The sequence below is a fragment of the Salvia miltiorrhiza genome, chromosome 6 (assembly GCF_028751815.1).
Source record: "Salvia miltiorrhiza cultivar Shanhuang (shh) chromosome 6, IMPLAD_Smil_shh, whole genome shotgun sequence".
NCBI classification, from domain to species: Eukaryota; Viridiplantae; Streptophyta; class Magnoliopsida; order Lamiales; family Lamiaceae; genus Salvia; species Salvia miltiorrhiza.
In genome coordinates, this window is record NC_080392.1 from 38,845,322 (window position 1) to 38,869,396 (window position 24,075).

Consider the following 24,075-nt stretch of genomic DNA (forward strand, 5'->3'; position numbering starts at 1 on the left):
TGGAAGGGAGTAATTACCGGGATTTTCATTTGGTTCTGAACCATTAGATAATATTGGAAGGATGATATTAAATCTTAAATCTATCTTTAAGGGGAAATCTCAATGGGTGTGAACCCTATACAATTATGTAGATCCACTCCCTTATACTGGTATATAGTATATAGCGGCTTGTCATACAATGGGGCCATGTGGTGCGCTAGGAGCGCGCCACATGGCAATAGCCTTCCAAACCCTTTCAAGGAAAAAAACACGGAGGGGTGAAATATATATATATTTACCGAATATTCATTTTTTCTTCTGAGGCCGTCGTCAAAATTATGTATATAATTGAGCATTAATGTGCATAAAGGTAAACACAAATATATATGACACTAGATAGAAATATGCATGTGACCCATCAAGTAACCAGCGACGAGAGCTACCTGACGGTGTCGCATAGTACTATGCATATAGTTCGAGTTCAAAATTTTTGTAGGCCACTAACTTAGGGGCTTTGCAAAATTAGGCCACATTTTTTCGGGCTGGCAAATTTGGGCAATTTATTATTAATTTCGGCGTAAATGAGCCCACATTTAGGGTCCGATCGAGCTATTTTGCACGTGAGACGTGCGTGACTTCACAGTTGGAGCCCGAACGCTGATGTGAAATTTTATTTCATTATTTTATTTGGTATATTTATACACATGTAAAAATAAATCATAAAATAATCCTAATTAAAAAAACACAAATAAAAAAAATAAATTAAAAAACATTTTAAAAATACATTAAAATATACAAATAATTGCCTTTGCTCGATGACACATCGGAGAGTCGAAATTAAATTTTAGGAATATATATATTCCTCAAGATATCCTAATGCACCGTGTAAAAAAATATATATGTTCCTCAAGATAAATCTCACTATTTGAATTTTTCTCAAATCTCTTTTATTTACACTTATTCTCATTATATACATTCTCAAATGTGTTAATGGTGCGAAATATGCGAAATGGATAGTGAAAATCAAATGTTAGCCACCAATTTTATTGAGTTCAAATTTTTTTGCAGGCCACTAAGTTAGGGCACTTTGCAAAATTGTGCCACATTTTTTCGGGCTTTTAAATTTGGGCCGTTTATTATTAATTTCGGCGTAAGTGAACCACATTATAGCCCGACAGGGTCCAAATGTAGCTCATTTACGCTGAAATTAATAATAAATGACCCAAATTTCCAATTCAAAAAAATGTGGCCTAATTTTGCAAAGCACCCTAAGTTAGTGGCCTACAAAATTTTTGCACTCCATATAGTTCAATACGAATATGCATAAAGAAAAATAGAAATATGCATAACGTTACACACAAATATGCATAGTATTATTCGACAGCGAAAGACACTAGAGGGTTTGCACACTGATACTTTCCCGTGCATATTTCTATCCAATGTCATGCATATTTAGGTTTATGTTTATGCATATTGGTGTACCGGGGCTGTAAATAAACCAAGCCGCTCGCAAACTATTCGGAGCTCGACTCGAAAAAAGTTCGTTCAAGTTCGTTTAGAGAAGTTCGATAAATAAACAAACCAAACTTGAGCTTGATAGTATTTGTCTCGTTAGCTCGTGAACACGTTCGTTAAGTTATTCTGCTTAAAAATAATAAATTATTAGTATGTACAACTTATATTTATCTACTAAAAATAATAATAATTGTATTAAATCTTCAATAAACTCTATTTGTTATAAGAAAATAATTAATATATTTATTATTTTGAATGAAATAATCTATTTTCAAAATAATTAATTAAATTAGGATTTTATTAAAAGAGGAAGAAAAAGAAAACAGAACAAAACCCTTGAGAGCACAAGAGAGCAAACTAAGGGCCGAGCCTCATTAAAACCTCAACAAGAGGAAAAAGAGTACTCGTAAAGAAAATGTGTTTAGTGAGCTGAGTTAGGAAAATTTTAGAAGCTCCGGCCGGACCATCGCCCCTAAATAATCCCGGCTCCCAAAAAACATAAAAACATCAACAAAAATAACAAAAACAGCAAAGAAAAGGAAAAAAGCCAGCACTGCCGAAGTCCAAAGAAAACAACTCCAGCGCTGCCAAGCACCAGCGCTGCCGAGGTACCAATCCAGAGCAGAAAACCTCCAGAGCTAATCCAGAGTGAAGGTTGACCAGCAGGGCCAGAGCTGACCCGAGTGTCCAGAGCTGCAGACATCAGCGTTGCCGAACTCCACAGCAGCCGAACTCCAGAAATGCCGAGAACCAGCGCTGCCGAAGACAGACTAGAACTGAAAAACACCAGAGCTGGTCAAGAACCAGAACAGACCAGCAGATCTAGAGTTGACAAGAAGAGCCAGAGCTGTCGAACCCAGCTCTGCCGAAGTCCAGAGCTGCCGGACTCCAGCACTGCCGAACCCAGAGTTGCCAAAACTCCGAGCCAGAGCAGAAGACATCCAGAGCAGAACCAGAGCTGACCAACTAAGTCAGGGCTGACCCGCAGAGCCAGAGCTCACTAGCCGAGCCCGAGCTGACCAGCAGCCAGAGCAGAGCAAAGGATCCGGCAAAGCAAAACCAAAAACTTCACCCCCATCTACAGCAGTCGGACCACAACACGACCGACAAGAAAACCAAAGAAGAACCGCATCAACCAGATACGCAAGACTGCAACCCATCACCTCCTCCGGATGTGGCTATGAGTAGCCATATCAAGACTGACAGCGCAATCTTAATTTCCTCAATGGAATGGGGCCACCACCCTTCCTCTCTCATATAGTTCGCCATAATATCAGCGGGTTTATTGCCCTATCTATAAATATGAGAGACTTGAAGATAAAAATCAGGAAGAATGCTAAGAACTTTGTTCCATGAGGCCACAAAGCGCCAAGGAACAGCAGTTGAACGCTCAGAAAACAAATGAACTATATACATAGAATCTGACTCAACCCATAAATGATTCCAGCCCCGATCATGAGCAATCAAGATAGCTTTAATGACCATAAATATAAATTTAGAAAGTTCGTGTAGGCTCGATTAAGTTCGTCAACCTCAAAGTATTCGACAAACAAAGTTCGGAATTCGATTTGATACTAAACAAATCAAACTTGAACACACCACTATTCGGTTCGGCTCGATTCGATTACACCCCTAGGTGTACAATCATATGCATAATTTTGACGATGGCCGCGGAAAAAAGATGAATTTTTGGTAAAAAATAAAAAATAAAAAAAATTAAAGATCACCCTCTATAATATATAAATCATGTTCCCACACTTTAAATGAATCAAAGACATATTCGAAACTGGTTTATATCTTATACAACTTATTTGTAGTCTGGAAATAGTTTTAGAGGGTGTTTGGCTAAACTTATTTTAAAGAGCTTATAAAATATAGTTTCTTAAGATCTTATAAGTTGTCAAAGTGTTTGGATAATTGAGCTTATAAGTTAGAAAGAGAATTTTAGTTAGAGAGAGAGAAAATTTGTTAAAGAGAGAAAATCGAAAATAAATGAAATTAGAATGATATATAATGAAAATAAGAAATCATAGTTGAGTTATTTTTGTAAAATGAGGAGTCAAGGGATTTTTTAGGACAGTAACTTAGATTGATTTGGAAATTAGGACAATAACTTTCGGACTTGTAAAAATAGGACACTAATTATTTTTTAGAGTAAAATAGGACACTAATTAATAAGCGTCGTAAAAATAGGACATTTTTTCAGTCGATAATTGGCTAAAAAATGTCCTGCGGATGCAACACTTATTAATTAGTGTCCTATTTTACTCTAAAAAATAATTAGTGTCCTATTTTTACAAGTCCGAAAGTTATTGTCCTAATTTCCAAATCAATCTAAGTTACTGTCCTAAAAAACCCTCGAACTCTAAAATGAGTGTTGCTTATGAGAAAATGAGAAAATAAGTTAGGGTAGAGAAACTTATTTTTTGGGGAGCTTATAAACTCTTAGGGTGTGTTTGCTTTTTATCCCTCTAAATGAATGGATAATATAATGAGGTATAAACTTATCACTTAAAGTGGGGGCCACATTTATACCATCCTCTCTTAGGTATAAAATTATCCCTTTCCCAAGAGATAAGGGGCTGCCCGAAAAATTATACAACCTGCCCGAATTGTTTTATACATCAAAGCAAACGAAGTATAAGGTGGTAAAAGTAACTTATTCCTCCCTTATATCTCAAAGCAAGCACACCCTTATAGTTTAATTTTACAGCTTATAAGCTCTTTAATTAATTAAGAGCTTATTTTGCTAAACACTTTTATACATACTAGTTCTATATATATAGGAAACTTGTCCAATAAATCACCATTTTTGTCACATCAATAAGACCATTCGAGCTTCAGTGTACCATATTTGGTGTCCCATTTTATACGTCACTTTCAATTTTTTTTTTCTTGCATAATTTTTCCTCCAATTTCAATTTTGTATGCTTCTCTAGTTATTTTTTTATCATTTACTTTCATTAGTTAATAGATTGACAAATTCAAAGTTAGGGTATTATAATTTTTAGAACATTTATTGTTGAGACAAAAAAATAGTATAATTCATAATATTATAATAAATTTTATTTTTATAAAAAATATTAATAAATAATACTACATACCTCCCTTCGTCCTATAAGAGAGTATTACTTGGGATGACACGGGGTTTAAGAAAAAAGTTGATAGATAATGTATTGAGTGGAAATGAGTGGTGTGTAGAATTATGTAAAAATGAGTGGTTATGGTTAAAAAGAGAAAGTGAGGTCATGTCAGTTGTATTTTCTTATGGACGAATAAAAATGGAAAATATGAGGGAACATGCACTCATCAATGAAAATGTGATTTTAACTTAACGATGATATAATGTTTGAGATATAGGAAAATTTGATACTAAGATTGCGTTTATTTTGATAGATAAATTTATCCATGGAAAAAGATGGATAAAAAAACTTTATGTCTTTAAATGTCTCCTTTCATTTTCCACAATTTACACAAGAGAGAAGTTCACTATTTTTACTTCCTTAATTATTTACACTTCAAGGAAATGGAGGGATAATATTATCCATCATTCAAGTAAAAATAAGGAAGGAAAAATGTTTTTGTGTCAAATGTTGGAAAAGAAATGAGATATTTAAAGACATAAATTTTTATATTCCATCATTTTCGATTAATAAATTTATTCATAAAAGTAAATGCAGCCTAAGTAACTCTACTGGAAAATGAATGCGCGACCTAGCTAGAGAGCAAAAATTACAATCATCAGTATTTAGGATGTCTTCCAGTAGAGTTCTTCTCAATCTTCTTCATCTCCAATGGCATTGAGAGTGCTGAACTTGAATGACATCTTGAAGTTGAAACTTACTCCCCAGTCCCTAGTGAAAAGGAAGGTCTCCACATTCAGCACTCTGCATTCGACTCATCTCATGAAAGACGAAGATATGGACAATCATTCAGATGATTGCCTTCGAAGCCAGTAAAGCAAGGAAGATGATGCCATATACCTCATCTGATCATACATACAAGCTTAACATTTATCAGTCAAGCACAATTCGATTATAATTAAGATAGGTGTGTGAGGTTGGCCCATTTCTCATTCTTTCCTCCCCTTCTTTTTTATCTTGTCTGGGCCAACTTCAAGGCCCAGAACCGAGCCCACCTACTTATCCCAAACCCTAGCCCACTTCCCTTTCGGATATACCCCGCCCCTCTCTCTCCCTATCTTCACTCAGCGCCGCTCCACCAACCCTAAATCCTCTTCTCTCTCTCTCTGACTCTTCGTTCTCTCCACTTTCCCACCGCCCTCCTGCCTTGGTTTTTCCACCGCCTTCAATGGCACTCCTCTCTACCGTTGCTGCTGCCTTCCTTTATATCTCTGATGCTCTCTCAAACAGGGTAACCGTAGTATCAAAGTGTGTGAGGCTCTGCTATTCCTCCCAGTTTTGTGATTACTTCTTTGATAATACGGGATTCCCTGTTTGGGTGGTGGTATCACCGGGTCTTTCTGTTCACCGGAGCCCTGTTTGGTGGTTACCTGGATAGATCTGAGCCGCCGGAGTTCTGTACTTGGCTCCTGCTGTTGGTGGCTCTGCTGAGATCTGAGAAGCTGCTCCTTGTCCATTCTGTGGTCTTGATCATTCAGCTGCCGGAAGGGTTGCTGAGTACAAGGGGAAAATCTGAGCCCCACCGTGTCCCGAGGACACCTTTTCCCCTCCTCTGAACCCTAACTTTCTTTATTTCTTTCTTTTCTTTCCTTGTATCTCTTTTACTCCTTTCTTTCTTCATCTGTGCAGATTTGAAGGAGGAGCTGAAGCAACTGTGAAGAAGAAGGAAGATAGAAGAAGAAGAAGTGCCTGAGTACGAAGTGGGAGGACAGGAGGTTCGGGAATCAAGCGGTGTAACCCTGGCTAGGCGAAGATACCCAACAAGATGGAGTCAAAATTGTAAGCGAGAAAATAAGCTTACCATTTTTGAGGAAAGTTAATTAACTCTTGCTCTTGCAAATCTACAACATAAATTAAATCCCTTTATCACCAATTGAAATACATCATTGACTATCATATTCCACTGAATTTACTTGTCATGGCACTAACCAAATTCAAACAACTGCAATTTTACTCCAAACATAATTGAATTAATATGCATAAATGAAATAAGTCCATCTCTTCTGAAGACACCTAGCAAAGGAGTAATAAATTGGAATCATTGAGCGAGAAATTTATAAGTATGAGAATCGACATAACGAGGATGGAGAAGTTGCACATTTCATGTTGTCGCAAAAGAAGAAGTGAGAAGCGGATGCGTTATGTCAATCGAGAAAGAGAGAGCAGTTACGTAAGAATTATTGAGGAATAGGTTTATTGAAATCCACTAATTGCAGCAACATTGACAACGGTTTTATTCACAAGTTGACTAAAACAAACCAGGGGGCTTAGCCCACTGGCCACCGGGTCCTCACTTAAGTGAAGTGACCCGGGTTCGATCCCTCTTGGGAACGAATTGGTGATTGGAGATATAAGGTGGAGTTTGGTGAATGGAGAGATAAGGTGGTTCTTGGAGTGGATGGGGAACTAACTACTAACATCTAACATGACTTTGCCCGATCAAAAAAAAAAAAAAAAAAAAAAACAAGTTGACTAAAACACCCTTCATCAATATAAGAATTATCAAAATTGCAACCCAAATCAATTTGAAATTGGGAGTTGTTTTAATATAGTATAGATTATAAAAAATTAAACAACATTAGCAATCAGAAATTACTAGCTAGTATCTTTTATTTCTATCCAAAAAAATTTAAAATTTCTAAGATCTGTCATTGCACATGGTGTGATGTGAAATGAATAAATAGAATGAGAAGTATATTTATAGGGCCGAAAAAGCCCAGTAAATTTAAATTAATCAAAAAGTATATTAGGGTGATTCTATTCATAGCCCCCATTTTATTCTTATTTAAAGTAATAATTAAAAATAATTAAAAATTTTCTATTTTATCCTATATTTCATAGCCCCAAATTAAATTAAATTTGTAATAAATTAATAGTTTCATTAAGTAAATTTGAAAGAATAAACACGTAACACTCAATCTTAATCTGAAAAAATATTTATAACCCACTATAAACCCTAATCTTTATCTGAAAAAATATTTATAGCCCCACAAAAAACTGTATAGCTCCTAGCTCAAAATTCTACTAGATGAAGGATCTGCTACTTGTCTTGTACTACTTCGTCGCCATCAACTTATCTCTGTCGACTGCGATTTCATTGCGATATATATTTATGTAAGTGGTGTGAGAGGAGTTTTGTTTTGGGAGAAGGCTTTCCCTAGATTTTCTATCTCTAATGCATTTTCCCACAAATTGGAGGTCTCTGCAAATACGGAACTTTTTCCGGCGTCGTGTGAGAGGCCGGCCCGTTGAGAAATTCATTTTTGTATCAATATTTGTTATTGTGCTTAGTAAGACAATCACCTATTTTGTGATCGACATAATGCAATGGAAATATGATAACATTAATCAAGAAATTATGCTTCATTCCACTATGCAGTTAATTCTTAGTCAGTTCAATAATTGCGCATGCTCATGTGGGTCACTTTGCTAGAATTCTTGTTGAGATGGATATCACTGCTGAGATTCCTGAGCCTCTTTAAAAGCGGCCCTAATAGTCAGTTGGGATGAAACAATCTCTTTCAGATTCAGATCCAGTGGATGAATCGATTTTTGAATAAGCACTCGCCATGTCAAGTCAACCAGCCATTCAACTAATCTCGTCCGCTTCAAAGTCAGAAGCCGATGCCGATTCATGAAGATCAAATAAAGGCAATGAAATTGTTTTTCTACGAGGAGCGGCAGAATCAAAAAGGATGGCCATCCTTTTTGATTCTGATTGTGGGGCTGCCACTTGATGTAGACCAGAATGAAGAGGCTTTCCCGCGGGCTGGGAAAGTAGTCGCCATTCTACTAAAGACTACAGAAGTGACAATGAGATACTGACATTGGGGCTGAGCTCCTTGAGGCCCCTAAAGCCGACAACAACTTTATCGGAGTCAAGAGGAGCAAGCAGGCTGCCCGTCGGCCAAGGGCTAATTGGCTTCGAGTTGCTCCCAAGCCAAAGCCGCGTGCCGCCCCTCCCTCTCACACGGCGGCCACGTATTTTCCTAACGAGGCTGATTGGGATGCAACCGCCCATCTTCAGCTCCTCACGCTAATGCCAACACTTTTGCCATTTTGGATTGTGGTTTATTGCAGGATGGGCAGGAGCATGTTCTTGAAGACCATGATATGGAATCTGAATCGGTCCCATCCCTAAAGTTCCGTGTCTCTGAATGTCATGAACAAAGCAACGAGATGCATGATCTAGCAAGAGACAATAGAGCTAAGGCTCCGGTCCAACCTGTTGCGCTGAGGAAGGATTCCAGGGTGGAGGTCCCGAAAGCACCGGTGGACCCGAGAACACAGGTGGATGGTTCACAACGTTGTGAAGGAGTCCCATCAGCCCTGGACTCCTTAGAAAATCATGTGTCATCGTTTGATTATGAGATAGGTTTTGGGGCTGGAGAGCATATGGTGCAGGAAACTTCCCAATCATCTAAGGGGAACCTTGCTTCTGATGGCTCTGCTTTGTCCTCTGGCAAGGCCGTCGCTGGAGGCGGTACTCCGGAAGACTCGATAGCGGGGGACACTGGAATTGCTTCTAGTGACCGTAACTCGCGGCTTTGGGCGTCCGAAGGGTGCTAAATCCATGAAGGGGAGTGTTTCTGACTCATCGATAAAGCATCGACTCCGGTATGTGATCAAGAATGGTATGTCTTCGGATATTTCTGCTTTTCAAAAAGCAACATGACGTGCTGCTGGGGTTCAGGGCGCAGTTCCTTTGCCGATGGAGTATTTCAATAAAGTGCAATAGGCTCAGGCCGGAGGTGCGATTCTGCAAAATTTCGTAATTCATTCCTCTTCCGACGCAGCTCGATCTATGTCGGTGGTGGCTTCTAAAAAATGTGGGGGGATATGGTGGACGACAAAGATTCTTGGACCGAGGACGACTCTTTAGATATTCCCTCATATTTTTCATTTTGATTGTTTTTTTCGGTTACCTATGATCCTTTGCGGGGATTTGTAGGCTGATTTTGTTTTGCCTTTTGATGGATCCTTTGTGACCCGACCCTTCGTTTGCGTCTATGCTCTCATGGGTTGCTTTTTTTTTCCTTTAATAAAATTTCTATTTCAGCAGCAGCTTAGTCAATTCAATAACTTTTTTTTTCTCCTACTAAAAACTGAAAGAAAAAATCCCAAAATTGTTCCCCTAAAAAACAATTAGACGAAGTCTGATTGCCGAATCCCAAGAAAACTCTGGCCGCACTCTGCTATTGAGTGTTATACATGTTTATTCTTTTAAATTTATTTTAATGAAATTGTTAATTTATTATAAATTTAATTTAATCTGGAGGTTATGAAATATAGGATAAAATAGTAAATTCTTAATTATTTTTAATTTTGTTTTAAATTGAAGACTATGAATAGAATCACCTAATATATATATAATAGTGAGTTGCAAACAGAATTCCTCAATTTATAATGATGGGCCGAACGACAAGGATTCATCCAATCATTTAACCTTTTTAGTTAAACCGATTGCATAGAAGATTTGAAATGTCCTTTTTTCACTGAGAAAATGGAGGAAAAACAAAACGTAGAGAAGAAAAAATGGCTTCACCTCACAGTCTGATACACTTGACTATGTTTATCAATAACCTATATCAATTTAATTAAAAAAAAAATCATTTCTCTCTCTTTCATATACACAACCTATAATTTAACTCAGTACCATAATCTTTATGTTTTATCAAATGATTCGCTTCAACTTAAAATATATTTTCTTATACCATAATTTATTGCTATATACTTTTCATATTTGATTTTTATTAGGGTAAATATCATCAAAACCTCTGAACTACATATCCGTTTTATCAAAAATATCCTGAAAGTTTCGAAATGTTCCTTTAAACATTCAACCTATTAGGTTTTTATCAAATATATCCCGTATCAATTTTTCGGTCACCATAAACGCGATGTGGCTCGCCGGATGACACAGTCTAATTTATATTCTAAGGTTAATTACTCCTAAATACACAAACTTTCACTGAATTTTGGAATTACACATCATCTTTAAAATCTGCTGTATAATAGTACATCACCTTTCACTTTTTTCTGATTTTTCCCACGACCAAAAAATACTCAATCGGAAAAATGACTTGACAGTCGGAAAATGACACGTAATCACGTCAGAACACCTGGAAAATGACTTGTCGACTAACTTAAAAAAACTACGTCGTTTCTAACTCATTCCACAAGTGAATTGCAAATTGAAATAATTGAGCCCTAATTTCCAGAGGTTGTGCTCCCTTCCATTCTTCTTCTTCGCAAGAACACAGCAGCCCTTCGAAGCAACAACAGTCATCTTCTTCCATTCTTCTTCTTTGCAAGGGCTGTTGTTGCGAAGAAGAAGAAGAATGGAAAAAGAAGCGGCGACATTCAACTCCAGCGGTGGCGGCGACCTTCCTCTCCAGCGCAGCGGCGGCAGCGACCTCCCTCTCCAGTGGCAGCGGCGACCTTTCCCTCTGCGGCGCGGAGCACTCCATCCGGCGGCGCGATCCTTCCTTAGCGGCGAACGCTGAATCTGGTTGTGTCTAGGAAAGTCTCTCGTCCGCTGCCGCAATGGATTCCGGAGAGCCACTAATCGGGCGAGCGCCAATTTCTTCCTATTAATTATCCCATCTCTTTCCTCTAATAATTATCCACTGCCACTATTTTTCTTCCTCTTTTTGCTTTTACTTCTTTATTTTTTTCTTCTTCTCTTCCCTTTTTTAAATAGTTTTCTTCTCTCCATTTACTGTTGCTTTGATTTGGGAGTTTTCTAATCCTCGTTCTTTGTTCAATCATGCACTAATTGTTGTAGCTTTAATATTTTTCGGTGCATATCAGCATATACAAGTTTGTGTAATTCTTAACAAATATATTATAAGTGATGACAGAAGATGAAATGTTGTTGAGAAGAAGAAGAATGGAAGAAGATGATTGTTGTTGCTTCGAAGGGCTGGTGTGTTCTTGCAAAGAAGAAGAATGGAAGGGAGCACAACCTCTAGAAATTAGGGCTCGATTATTTCAATTTGCAATTCACTTGTGGAATGAGTTAGAAACGGCGTAGTTTTTTTAAGATTGGCGACACATCATTTTTCAGGTGTTCGATGTGATTACGTGTAATTTTTTGATTGTAAAGTCATTTTTTCGATTGAGTATTTTTTGGTCATGGGAAAAATCAGAAAAAAGTGAAAGGTGATGTATTATACATAATTCAGTGAAAGTTTGTGTATTTAGGGCAATTAACCCTATATTCTATTTTTTAAAATGACATGACAAAAATGACGTCGTTTCGTACCATATTATTTTAAAAAGGGTTAAGTATCAAATAAGCCCTTAACGTGGAAACCCTTATTACATTGCCGACCCTATGGCAAATGGGGTATCAAATAAACCCCTATCGTAATTAATTTTGAACAATTAAGCCCCCGACTTAACGGAGAGTTAACACCGTTAACTTTCTTTATTTTTTTTATTTTTTTAACGAGTAAATCATCGAACATCTGGTAGGCGCGGCTGGACGGCTGGTGCACCGACATCACCACCGTCTTTCCCCTCGCCGCGAGGCCCCCCAGCGCCGCCATGAGGCGGTAGGCCGCCGTGGCGTCGAGCCCCAACGTCGGCTCGTAGAGGACCAGTAGGCTGAGAGAGAGAGAGAGAGAGAGTCTGGAAGAGAGAGGGAGAGCGGCGACGACTTTTGCTCTTGTTGCCGAAGGTCAAAACTGGAGGCGAAGGGGAGGCCCAGCCACGTGATTTCCGGCGAGGTTACCAGCTATTTTCGGCCTTGATCCCCTGTTTCGATCTGTTAGGAGAGGTGAGAGAGAAAGTCGAGAAGAGAGAGGGAGAGCGTCGACGACTTTTGCTCTTGTTGCCGGAGGTCAAAACTGGAGGCGAAGGGGAGGCGACGATCGCTGAGTTGGGGCTGGGGCGGTGCGCGGACACAATCATTGGGAACAGCTTCGTGCGCGGTGTCTCTGGTAGGGAGCGGAAGCAGGTGAGCATCGCGCACTAGATGCTGGTGGACCCCAGCCTGCGGGTAAGCAAAAGTCGTCGCCACTCTCCCTCTCTCTTCCCGACTCTCTCTCTCTCTCAGCCTGTTGGTCCTCGACGAGCCGACGTCGGGGCTCGATGGCACGGTGGCCTACCGCCTCATGGCAGCGCTGGGGAGCCTCGCGGCGAGGGGGAAGACGGTGGTGATGTCGGTGCACCAGCCGTCCAGCCGCGCCTACTAGATGTTCGACGATTTGCTCGTTAAAAAAAATAAATAAATAAAAGAAAGTTAACGGTGTTAACTCTCCGTTAAGTCAGGGGGCTTAATTGTTCAAAATTAATTACGATAGGGGTTTATTTGATACCCCATTTTGTTCGCTATTATTTTCACCACGCCGCAAGTATACGGGTAGTTGTAATATATGGAAGCAAGGTCGTATCCCACAAGGATTAGTAGTTCAATCTAGTGATTATCCTAATTCATTATGCTAGAGCTATTTAGACTAAACAAGGAGGTGAGTGGTTTGATTAACTAACAAATTCAAAGACAAAATAAGAACAATCAAACAAAGTGGATTAATTAAGTGATGAAGGTGGTTTAGGGATTAGGCATCGATGGATTAGCAATGGACTTCAAATTAGCTCAATATTAGTCTTGAAATTCCTATTTATCTAGAGTGATCTCCCCACTAGTTCTAGCCCCCTCCCGGACGACTAAAACGGTAGATTACGGGTCATAGTTGCCGTCCCCGGTCAACTTCTAACCTATAACTCCCAAAAGCACAAAGGATCGGTAAACTCTCACCCAACTCTCAACCTCCCGGTTTATTGAGTCAATATGTTTCAAGCTCCTAATTTATTATGATTATCCTCTCCCGATTCAAATCACAAATTAGAAATGCATAGAAAGTGGCCAACAATCCATACAAGAATTAAAGCTAGGGCTTGAAAAGATAATAACAAGGAAAAAATCAATACATATATTAAGCATAATAATCAATCCATCACATCATCCATGAGCCTAATCCCCAAACCAATGGGGGATTTTATCCAAACATGTTCACAAACAACAAACCTAAATCAAAGAAATACATAAATGAAAGAGAGAGTAAGAAGTGACAAATCCTATTAATGAGCTTTCTCCAATCTTCTCTCCTCTTCAATGCATTCAATCTTGGTAAAAAGATGTGGTAATGGAGGCTAGGGTTTGGTGTGGAGGAATTGGGGAAAATGGAAAATGGGTGTGTTGAATGTTGGGGATGATGAATAATGTGAGGAAAAGGGGGAGAAAGGGGTTTAAGGGCTGAAAAACGCGACTCCGCTCTTTTCCCGCGGTCATGGCCCGCGCCCGTGGTGCTCAAACGTGGGCAAAACTCAGGGAACCCGCGGTCCCGCCCCGCGGCCGCGGGTGGTGACCGCGGTACACCCCTGGAATTGGGAACAGCTGACCCGCGGTCCCACCCCGCGGCCGCGGGTGGTGACCGCGGGGTACTGGGCGTTTTGCACAGTCCGCTCGTTTTGCTCCGTTCTCCCTCGTCCGGACTCGGATTTGGTCGCCGTTTGCGCTCACGGATTCCTCTCGAGACGTACTTCAATCTCATATCTTCAAAATGCTCCAATTAATCCTTTATGTTTCCTGAAATTACTCCAAAACTACACCAAGATATCAAATCTTCATAAAACTAAATATTCGGGCACAAACAAGCATTCACAAGCAAAACATGAAGGGAAATGACAACAAAACATGTGGAATTGAGGTATGAAAACCATGTTTGTCAACCCCCCAAACTTAAAGTGTTGTTTGTCCCCAAACGACGAAGAGAAGAGAAATAAAAGTAAACAAACATGTGAGCATGAATTGGTGTCATTTCAAGGGCTTCAAATTTTACAAAAAATCTTTCAAAAGTGCATCACAAGTAGAAATGCATTCCAAGAAGTCACAAGTGATAATGAGTTCAATATTATAACCTCCAAGCTTGAATCCTAACAAAGTGGATGTTTCAATGACGCACTCAACTCTCAAGTGTTTAGAATGGACGTGTTTGCACTCAAATTGAAACAAGTATGCAATCTACCATAAGCTTGCCATTTATCCTAACTCTCTATACTTCAATGTGTTACAAATAAAGATCAAAAAGGGCTTCTATTTAGATTGCAATGAGAGCTCTTTGGTGAGGTGAGGTGTTTATAGGCAAAGTGACTCATATCCCATACAATTCCCAAATTGAATATGTCATATTCACCATTGTTCTTTTCTAATCAATCAACCAATATCCCCACTTTTCTTCCTTTTCACCCTATGAATACTTATCAAGACCATGATTCAAAAGGCAAATCACTCCCCTTTGTACTATTTTATTCACATGTCTCTTCATTTTTCTTTCTTTTTCTTTTTGAGCTTATAGGAGACTAGTGATTTTCACTCAATCGAAGTTTGACAAGCAATTTCAATCATTTTCCAACCATTTTCATCAAAGCAACCACTAACACTCTAAGTTCTACCCCTTTATCATTGGTTCATTAAAAGAAAGGCTACAAGGCACGAAAGGGGTAAACTAGGATCAAATGAGAATTTGGACACAATTTGAGTTAAGTGGCTAACAAAGATGGCCTTAAATCACTTCAATATTAACAACACATCTACTTTTATTTTCAAGAAAGGACTCATGGCAAGATCTAGAGATCAACACACATGCTCAAATGATTTACACTCAAGAACAAAATGAGATTGTAAATGTATGACAATCAAAGGCTCAATTCTTACAAGCTCATTTTCAAGTTCTTGGAGGCAAAACATTTAACTCACTTGTCACAAGTTCAAACTTTTCATGCATAATCCACAAGTGATACACACAATTTTTCCAAGAAACGATTCATATCATAAGCCCAATGACATTCAATCAACATCACAAAGTTTGATACAATTATCCCAAGCAAAACAAAAACAAAAATATCAACCCAACTAACTCTCAAGCTTTCATTTATTCAACAATAACAAAAACAAGACAACAATACTAAAACAAACAAAAACAAGTAAAGCTTAAGATAGATGAGACAACTAATCCATCTCTCCCCTCCCCCCAAACTTATTTCACACAAAGTGAAAATGAGTTTGGAAGAAAAGAGAAGGAGAAGTTGTCTCGGACTCACAAAAAAAACTAACATATAAAAAATAAAAATAAAAATAAAATAAACCATACAAAAATTAAAGGGTACCTTGTTGGGGTGCCTCCCAACTAGCGCTTAGTTTAACGTCATGAGCTAGACGTCTCCATGATGGTGTTATGGCTCGGGGGTGGTTCCAACGAACACTTCAACTTTTGGTTTCAAAGGCAAAAATGCCTTGATTCTTTCCTTCTCAACCACAAAGGTTCTTTCATCCTTCTTTCTCAATTCAATTGCTCCATTGTTGAAAACCTTGTTGATTTTGAAAGGACCCGTCCATTTTGATCTTGGCTTTTCTGGAGGTAGTGATTGACGAAAGATGAGGAGAAGGACTTCATCATCGGGTGCAAACTCCCGTTTTTGCATCATCTCGTCATTAGCACTTGTTATCCTCTCCTTGTAGAGGCTTGACTTCTCAAATGCGTGATACTCATCTAACTCTTTGAGTTGGAGTACACGGTCTTGCCCCATTGGATGTATCTCATTCTCACCAAAGAATGCATACTTCAAGTGTGTGGGGAGAAGCTTCAACTCCAAGCCTTGGGCTTCCTCCTCTTTCCTTTCTCCCTTCAATTTTTCTTTCATGTTGATGCAAGGTTCAATCACTTGCATCAATTTGCATTCCTCCACTCTCATTCTTTCTTCCCCATCTTTGTGCTTGGGAGCTTTGTGGATTGAGAAGGTAACACTCTCATCATTCACTCTCAATGTGAGCTTGCCCTTTGCAACATCAATTAGGGCCCTCCCCGTCGCCAAGAATGGACGTCCAAGGATCAAAGGTACATCCTTGTCCTCAACCATATCCAACACCACAAAATCCACCGGAAAAATGAATTTGTCAACCTTCACCAAGACATCCTCCACTATCCCTTTTGGATATGAAACGGAACGGTCCGCCATTTGCAAAGCAATCGTGGTTGGCTTAATGGTTCCTATTTCAAGCTTGTTGAAGATGGAGAGAGGCATCAAATTTATGCTTGCTCCCAAATCACACAAGGCCTTTCCAAAACGACCATTTCCAACATCACATGGGATAGTAAAGCTCCCGGGATCCTTGATCTTGATGGGTAGCTTCTTTTGAAGAATGGCACAACATTCTTCGGTGAGGTTGACCGTCTCAAATTCTTCTAATTTCTTCTTCTTGGATAGAACTTCCTTGAGAAATTTTGCATACTTGGGCATTTGTTGCAAAGCTTCAACAAGGGGGATGTTGATGTGTACCTTCCGAAAGATCTCAAGGAATTTAGAGAACTCACTCTCCACATTTTTCTTTTGAAGTCTTTGAGGGAATGGAATTGGTGGGCAATAAGGTGGTGGTGCCTTGTACACATCTTTCTCCTTCTCCTTATCGCCTTGCATTTTTGAGGAAATGTTCTCATCATTGTTCTTGACTTCCGGAGGTATCTTGGACTCTTCAAGTATCTTCCCACTTCTTATAGTGATAGCCTTGCAATGTTCTTTTGGATTCACAACGGTGTTACTCGGAAATTGCCCCTTTTGATGTTGGTTGCTTAAGGATTCAGCAATTTGTCCCACTTTCATCTCAAGCATTTTCAATTGGGTTGCTTGAGCCTCTAACCTTTCGTCGGTTCTTGTCATGTGGGCTTGAGTGGCCGTCATGAATTTCATTAAGATCTCTTCAAGGTTGAGCTTCTTCTCTTCCTTGATCATGCCATCACTCACCGCAAATCCGGGCGGTGGTTGCAAGAAGTTATTGGGATTACCATAGGCAAGATTTGGGTGGCGATTTGTTTGAAATCCTTGATTGTATTGCCCTTGCCCTTGGCCTTGATAACCACCTTGATGTGAAGGCCGGAAATTCCCTTGGCCTCGGTTGTTGTTGTTGTTGATGTAGTTCACATCCTCGAAGCTAGTTTGTTCTTCAACCACGGGCTCTACCCTTGATATTGACATAGCATCAATCTTGTTATTCATGGCGGTCAATTGAGCTGTCAAAAGAGCTATCGGATCCGAGCCTGTTGTAGCCGCCACCTTCTTCAAAATAGTCCTCTCCCCCGGAAATTGGTAGCTATTGGCGGCCAAGTTCTCTATGATGTGGGTGGCCTCCTCGTGGCTCTTCTCCAACAATGCTCCATTGGCCGATGCATTCATGTCTCTTTGCATCTCACCACTACACCCGGTATAGAATGAGCAAATAATGGTGTTTTGATCCAAACCATGGTTGGGACACTTCCTTATCATCTCTTTGAATCTCTCCCAAGCTTCATAGAAGGTCTCTCCATCGAATTGATGAAATTGGACAATGTCCTTCTTCATCTTCATTGTCTTACTTGGAGGGAAGAACTTGATAAGGAACCTTTGAGCCATTTTCTCCCATGTAGTGATGGAACCAATCTCTAAAGATTGATACCATGTCTTGGCCATGCCCCTTAGTGAGAAGGGAAAGAGTCGGAGTCGAATGGCATCCTCCGGAACTCCATTTATCTTGATAGTATCGCATATCTCCAAGAAATTGCCGAGATGTCCATTCGGGTCATCTTGAGAAAGACCGGCGAATTGATTTTGTTGCACCATGTTGATGAGGGCCGGCTTGAGCTCAAAATTATTGGCATTGATTCTCGTGGCATGCACTCCCACTTGTTGGACCACGGGTTGGAACATATTGCTAATAGGTGGTGGTGGTGGTGCATTCCTTTGAGCCTCTTGCTCATTGATTTGCCCTTGCATGTCCTCCAATTGCCTTTGGAGTTGACGGATTAAATCGAAATTTTCCGCCATAGCTTCCTCCAACTCTCTATCTCTTCTTGTTCTTGCTTTGTTGTGTCGGCAAAAAGCTTCAACATCAAGGTCTATAGGTATAAGAGGTGCACCTTTAGACCTTATATTCATACACTACCTATCAACCAACAAGAACAAAGAGTCAAATCACAATCTTAAAATAGAAAACAAAAATTAAAGCAAGTAAAATGTCTAAAGTAGTTAAGCACAATGAAGCAAAATATCACAAGCAAAGAAACTAAACTAATCCCCGGCAACGGCGCCAAAAACTTGTTCGCTATTATTTTCACCACGCCGCAAGTATACGGGTAGTTGTAATATATGGAAGCAAGGTCGTATCCCACAAGGATTAGTAGTTCAATCTAGTGATTATCCTAATTCATTATGCTAGAGCTATTTAGACTAAACAAGGAGGTGAGTGGTTTGATTAACTAACAAATTCAAAGACAAAATAAGAACAATCAAACAAAGTGGATTAATTAAGTGATGAAGGTGGTTTAGGGATTAGGCATCGATGGATTAGCAATGGACTTCAAATTAGCTCAATATTAGTCTTGAAATTCCTATTTATCTAGAGTGATCTCCCCACTAGTTCTAGCCCCCTCCCGGACGACTAAAACGGTAGATTACGGGTCATAGTTGCCGTCCCCGGTCAACTTCTAACCTATAACTCCCAAAAGCACAAAGGTGTCACGACCGCACTTGCTAAGGATAGCAAATTCGGGGAAACCGCGACTAAGGGAGGGAATTTAGGAGCGGGATTTAGAAAGGGGTATATTCGGTCTCTTAATGACTCGACTTGTATAAGGAAATCAATCGAAATATCTAGATATCAAGAAGGCCACAAGGGGACCGTACATAATAATATTCAGAAATGGGTGTTCGATGAGTTTGAGTACATTATTAAATAATACATATTGTTTGACAAACGACATAATATCATAACGAAATCAGTGTTCGCAGCGGAATAACAGTTTGAGTATATGTATGAAGACATATACTCTACTCTGAGGTACTCATCCTAGATCGACAAAAGCTCCGCTTGCACACTACATCCTCGATCACAGCTCAACCTGCACATTTATAAATACATACAGGGCTAAGTACGAAAGTACTTAGTGGACACTTGCCGAAATTTACATACATGCATAATATTTTATTGTCAAGCCTTTCAACAGTAGTAAGATACGAGGGTTTTCCTTTAAAGACTCGTATTTACCAAACATAATATCATTTATTTCATCCATAACCCACGCAGGCATTTTAATATCATTAATCACCATATCAGTAACTCGTGCCGAGAGGGAGGCCTCCCTCTACGGACACTATGATCGGCCAACCCGCTAGATGACTCACGATCACAAGGTGTACACTAATTCCGAAGGGATTTGCGGTCCATCCAGAATCCGAATTCGATTAACATCAGATAGGCAATTAATAACAAAACATAAAGCATTTAGGCATTGACAATATCATTCAAAATTCATAAGCATAAAGTCTTAACAATTCTACTATATGGTTTTAGTTTATACGTAAGAAAGCCCACCTGAATAGCAGACTCACGGTTTAGCTCTAACTCTGGTGCTTGACCTTTAATCCGAGAAAATAAAATAAGATTCTAATTCTCGAAAAATCTCAATAAATGAGGATGCGTGAAATGATTATGCGTGACTCATATTCCTTTAATAATATTATGAGATGCTAATCCTATTTAAGGAAATAAAGCTCGTCTTATGAGGTCGGATTATTAATATTTAATAATCTACTCATCTAAAAAAAATAATCTATTTCACTTACTAATTAATAATTAGTAAGTCTTAAAATTAATCACTAATTAAATATAATTAGGATTAATAATGAGGCCTAAAATAATAATTCTTATTGGGCCTAAATAAATAAATAAATAATAGGTGCCCAATTATATGGATTTGAAGCCCATAAGAAAATTAATAGAAGCCCATGGGAAGCCCAAAATGAATTAATCTCTGGCCCAACAAATAAAATGAACTAGGCCCAATAAGAGGGCCCAAAAATTCGCCCAAACCCGGCCCAAACCGGCCCAAACCCGGTCCAAAACCCTCTCCTTTTTTTTCCAAATTTACGCCTCTTTCACTCTCTCTACCGACATCTCTTTCTCTCTTTTATCAAAACACACTCACACACACTTTTTAATCTCTCTCTCTCTTCTAACCACAAAACACACGCACACACACTTTTTATCAAAACACATGCACACACACTTTTTCATCTCTCTCTCTCTTTTCACAACAAACACATGCACACACATATATCAAAAGACACGCACACACACATTTAATATATATCTCTATCTATATCTTTATTAAAGGCAAAACATTCCACCTCCCCCTTTTTTTTTATAATCAAACCGCACTCTCTCTCAAATCAAGAAAAAGTTGCAGCAACATCTCTCTCTTCTCACAACAGCGTTCGGCTCTCTCTCTCCCAATCAAGAAAGAAACGCTGCCATCTCTCTTCCTCCACATGAAGCACGCCGTCGAAGACGTCTCTGTGCCAGCGGAGAACATGTCGTAGACAACTGCTCGCGGGTTCCTCATCAGCTCCGCCATCGCCCAGTCCATCGCCGTCGACTGCTGCTGTTCTGGAGTTGGCCGCCGACTGCTGCTGTTCGTCGAGGAGTCCGATGACTGCTGCTGTTCGTCGAGGAGTCCGCTGACTGCTGCTGTTCGTCGAGGAGTCGCGGCTGTTGCTGTTCGTCGAGGAGTCCGCTGACTGCTGCTGTTCGTTGAGGAGTCCGCCGGCTGCTGTTGCAGAGTTCCGACAGCCACCACCGTCGTCGGCTGCCGCTGCCTCGCCCAAGGCCGACTTCTGCTGCCAAACTTCGAACGCTGCTGCTGTAGGGAGGCCGGCGAACAGCCGGGTGTTCGCCGTTTCCAGTTCTTCTCCGAGTTCCGAAGCCGGTGAGAGCTCCATCATCGCGTCGTCTCGTTCGTCTCTCGGCCCAACTGAACAGGTCGTGGAGCAACAAGGCGAGCTTCTCGCCTGAACCCACCGCCGAGCACCGAGTCGCTGCTGCTTGTCGTCTCTTGATCAGCCTGAACAGGCCGCGTCCCTTCTTCCTAAAGCTAAGTTATATCCTTGACTCGTCTTCTTCCTACCATGTCTGAGTATCGATAAGCTTAAGCTTCTATGAGTAAGAAAGAATCAGGGTTTAACACTCTGTCAGTGAGCATGCTATCGCTATCCTTGTTCGTTCATTCATGTGCTATGTGTGAGGTCCTCATGGTTTGTGTTCTAGAGCGCAGTGGCAGTATACACATAAGTCTTTCTATTGCTATACATAACATGGACTGTTTGATGTAGTGGTAAAACATGATTATGCTCGTTGGTATGAATGCGAACTCGATTGGATAACTGCGGTAGTATAAATACCTTGAATGATGCTTGCTTTGGTGTTTGTTGGCTGTTGTGGTTGGATTAAATGAAGCAGCAGATCGAACTGAAATAATAAAGTTGTTCTTGCATTAATGCAGGTGGAATAAGGGAAGAAGGTGGAGCATTGAAGACAAGCTTACCTTGAGAATACTTGGTAGGATGAATTAAAGGCTCACTTCTCCTTGTGCAGTCCTCAAATGAAGAATGAAGAGAATGCAACAATGTTGGCTGTTTTGAATGACGAGGTGGTTTGGCTGGGAGCTTGTATACATGGGAGGAGGTACATTCTAGGGTGGCTGATTGACATATTTAGGTGTACTTGGGCATGGCAGCCTGCTGCATAGGCGTGGGAAAAGAAAAGGTGCAGCAAGCTCAAGAGGGGATAGGGGAGTGTGCAGCACATGTCTCCATACCTTATTGTTATTCACATTTTCTTGAACTTAGGGGGGGGGGTGGCAGGTGGTGGAGTAGGAAAGTGGTAGAGTGTAAACCGTAGGGAGTGCAGATGGTAGATAAGCATAGGTGTGTATGGTTGTAAAGTATGATGTGATCTAAATATAATCCTTCAGTGTTGTTGCTCTGTATTTGAAATATTGGTTTCGTGTCTTGCTAAAAATCGATAATCCGTAGTCGAAAATTGGCTGCTCTAAAAATCTAATTTGTATTATTATCGAGATTGCTAAATTAAATCCATAGATTTAATTCGTTCGTCATTCTAATACCTAAATTAAATCCGTAGATTTAATTGGCTTCAAAGTCTGAAATAATTCACGACTTAAGTAACAATATGAAATAAACTCCATCTTGATTAATAAATAACACAACTTTGCTAAGTTGGTTATAACTTTGAATAATAATTATTCATTGATTCAAAGATTAACGTCGCGATTTTAAACACGCGAAGATAAATAAATGCATACTGCTAGTGTAGCGAATCTGTTTCCAAATTACGTAATTCAGAATCATAGTTGGAATTCATAAAGCGTTTCATTTACTAAAACAAATAGATTAATAAACACGCAATATTGGACTAAAATAAATATAAAAGAGCGGGTTGTTACAAAAGGATCGGTAAACTCTCACCCAACTCTCAACCTCCCGGTTTATTGAGTCAATATGTTTCAAGCTCCTAATTTATTATGATTATCCTCTCCCGATTCAAATCACAAATTAGAAATGCATAGAAAGTGGCCAACAATCCATACAAGAATTAAAGCTAGGGCTTGAAAAGATAATAACAAGGAAAAAATCAATACATATATTAAGCATAATAATCAATCCATCACATCATCCATGAGCCTAATCCCCAAACCAATGGGGGATTTTATCCAAACATGTTCACAAACAACAAACCTAAATCAAAGAAATACATAAATGAAAGAGAGAGTAAGAAGTGACAAATCCTATTAATGAGCTTTCTCCAATCTTCTCTCCTCTTCAATGCATTCAATCTTGGTAAAAAGATGTGGTAATGGAGGCTAGGATTTGGTGTGGAGGAATTGGGGAAAATGGAAAATGGGTGTGTTGAATGTTGGGGATGATGAATAATGTGAGGAAAAGGGGGAGAAAGGGGTTTAAGGGCTGAAAAACGCGACTCCGCTCTTTTCCCGCGGTCATGGCCCGCGCCCGTGGTGCTCAAACGTGGGCAAAACTCAGGGAACCCGCGGTCCCGCCCCGCGGCCGCGGGTGGTGACCGCGGTACACCCCTGGAATTGGGAACAGCTGACCCGCGGTCCCACCCCGCGGCCGCGGGTGGTGACCGCGGGGTACTGGGCGTTTTGCACAGTCCGCTCGTTTTGCTCCGTTCTCCCTCGTCCGGACTCGGATTTGGTCGCCGTTTGCGCTCACGGATTCCTCTCGAGACGTACTTCAATCTCATATCTTCAAAATGCTCCAATTAATCCTTTATTTTTCCTGAAATTACTCCAAAACTACACCAAGATATCAAATCTTCATAAAACTAAATATTCGGGCACAAACAAGCATTCACAAGCAAAACATGAAGGGAAATGACAACAAAACATGTGGAATTGAGGTATGAAAACCATGTTTGTCACATTTGCCATAGGGTCGGCAATGTAATAAGGGTTTTCACGTTAAGGGCTTATTTGATACTTAACCCTTTAAAAAAATTAATCTACCCTGAATTTTAAAATTCACG

General features: G+C 39.8%; 1 protein-coding gene and 1 non-coding gene across 2 annotated transcripts; one reads left to right on the forward strand and one right to left on the reverse strand.

Annotated features, from left to right (window-relative positions):
• Positions 1-15,756: 15,756 nt before the first annotated feature.
• On the reverse strand, positions 15,757-17,718 carry LOC130989393 (uncharacterized). The gene has a single exon (XM_057913372.1). It carries the CDS (start codon positions 17,694-17,696, stop codon positions 15,879-15,881), a length of 1,818 nt encoding a protein of 605 aa, XP_057769355.1. The 5' UTR covers positions 17,697-17,718; the 3' UTR covers positions 15,757-15,878.
• Positions 17,719-17,934: 216 nt separating this feature from the next.
• On the forward strand, positions 17,935-18,041 carry LOC130991128 (small nucleolar RNA R71). The gene has a single exon (XR_009091090.1). It is a non-coding gene; the product is annotated as a small nucleolar RNA R71 (small nucleolar RNA).
• The last annotated feature ends 6,034 nt before the right edge of the window (positions 18,042-24,075 follow it).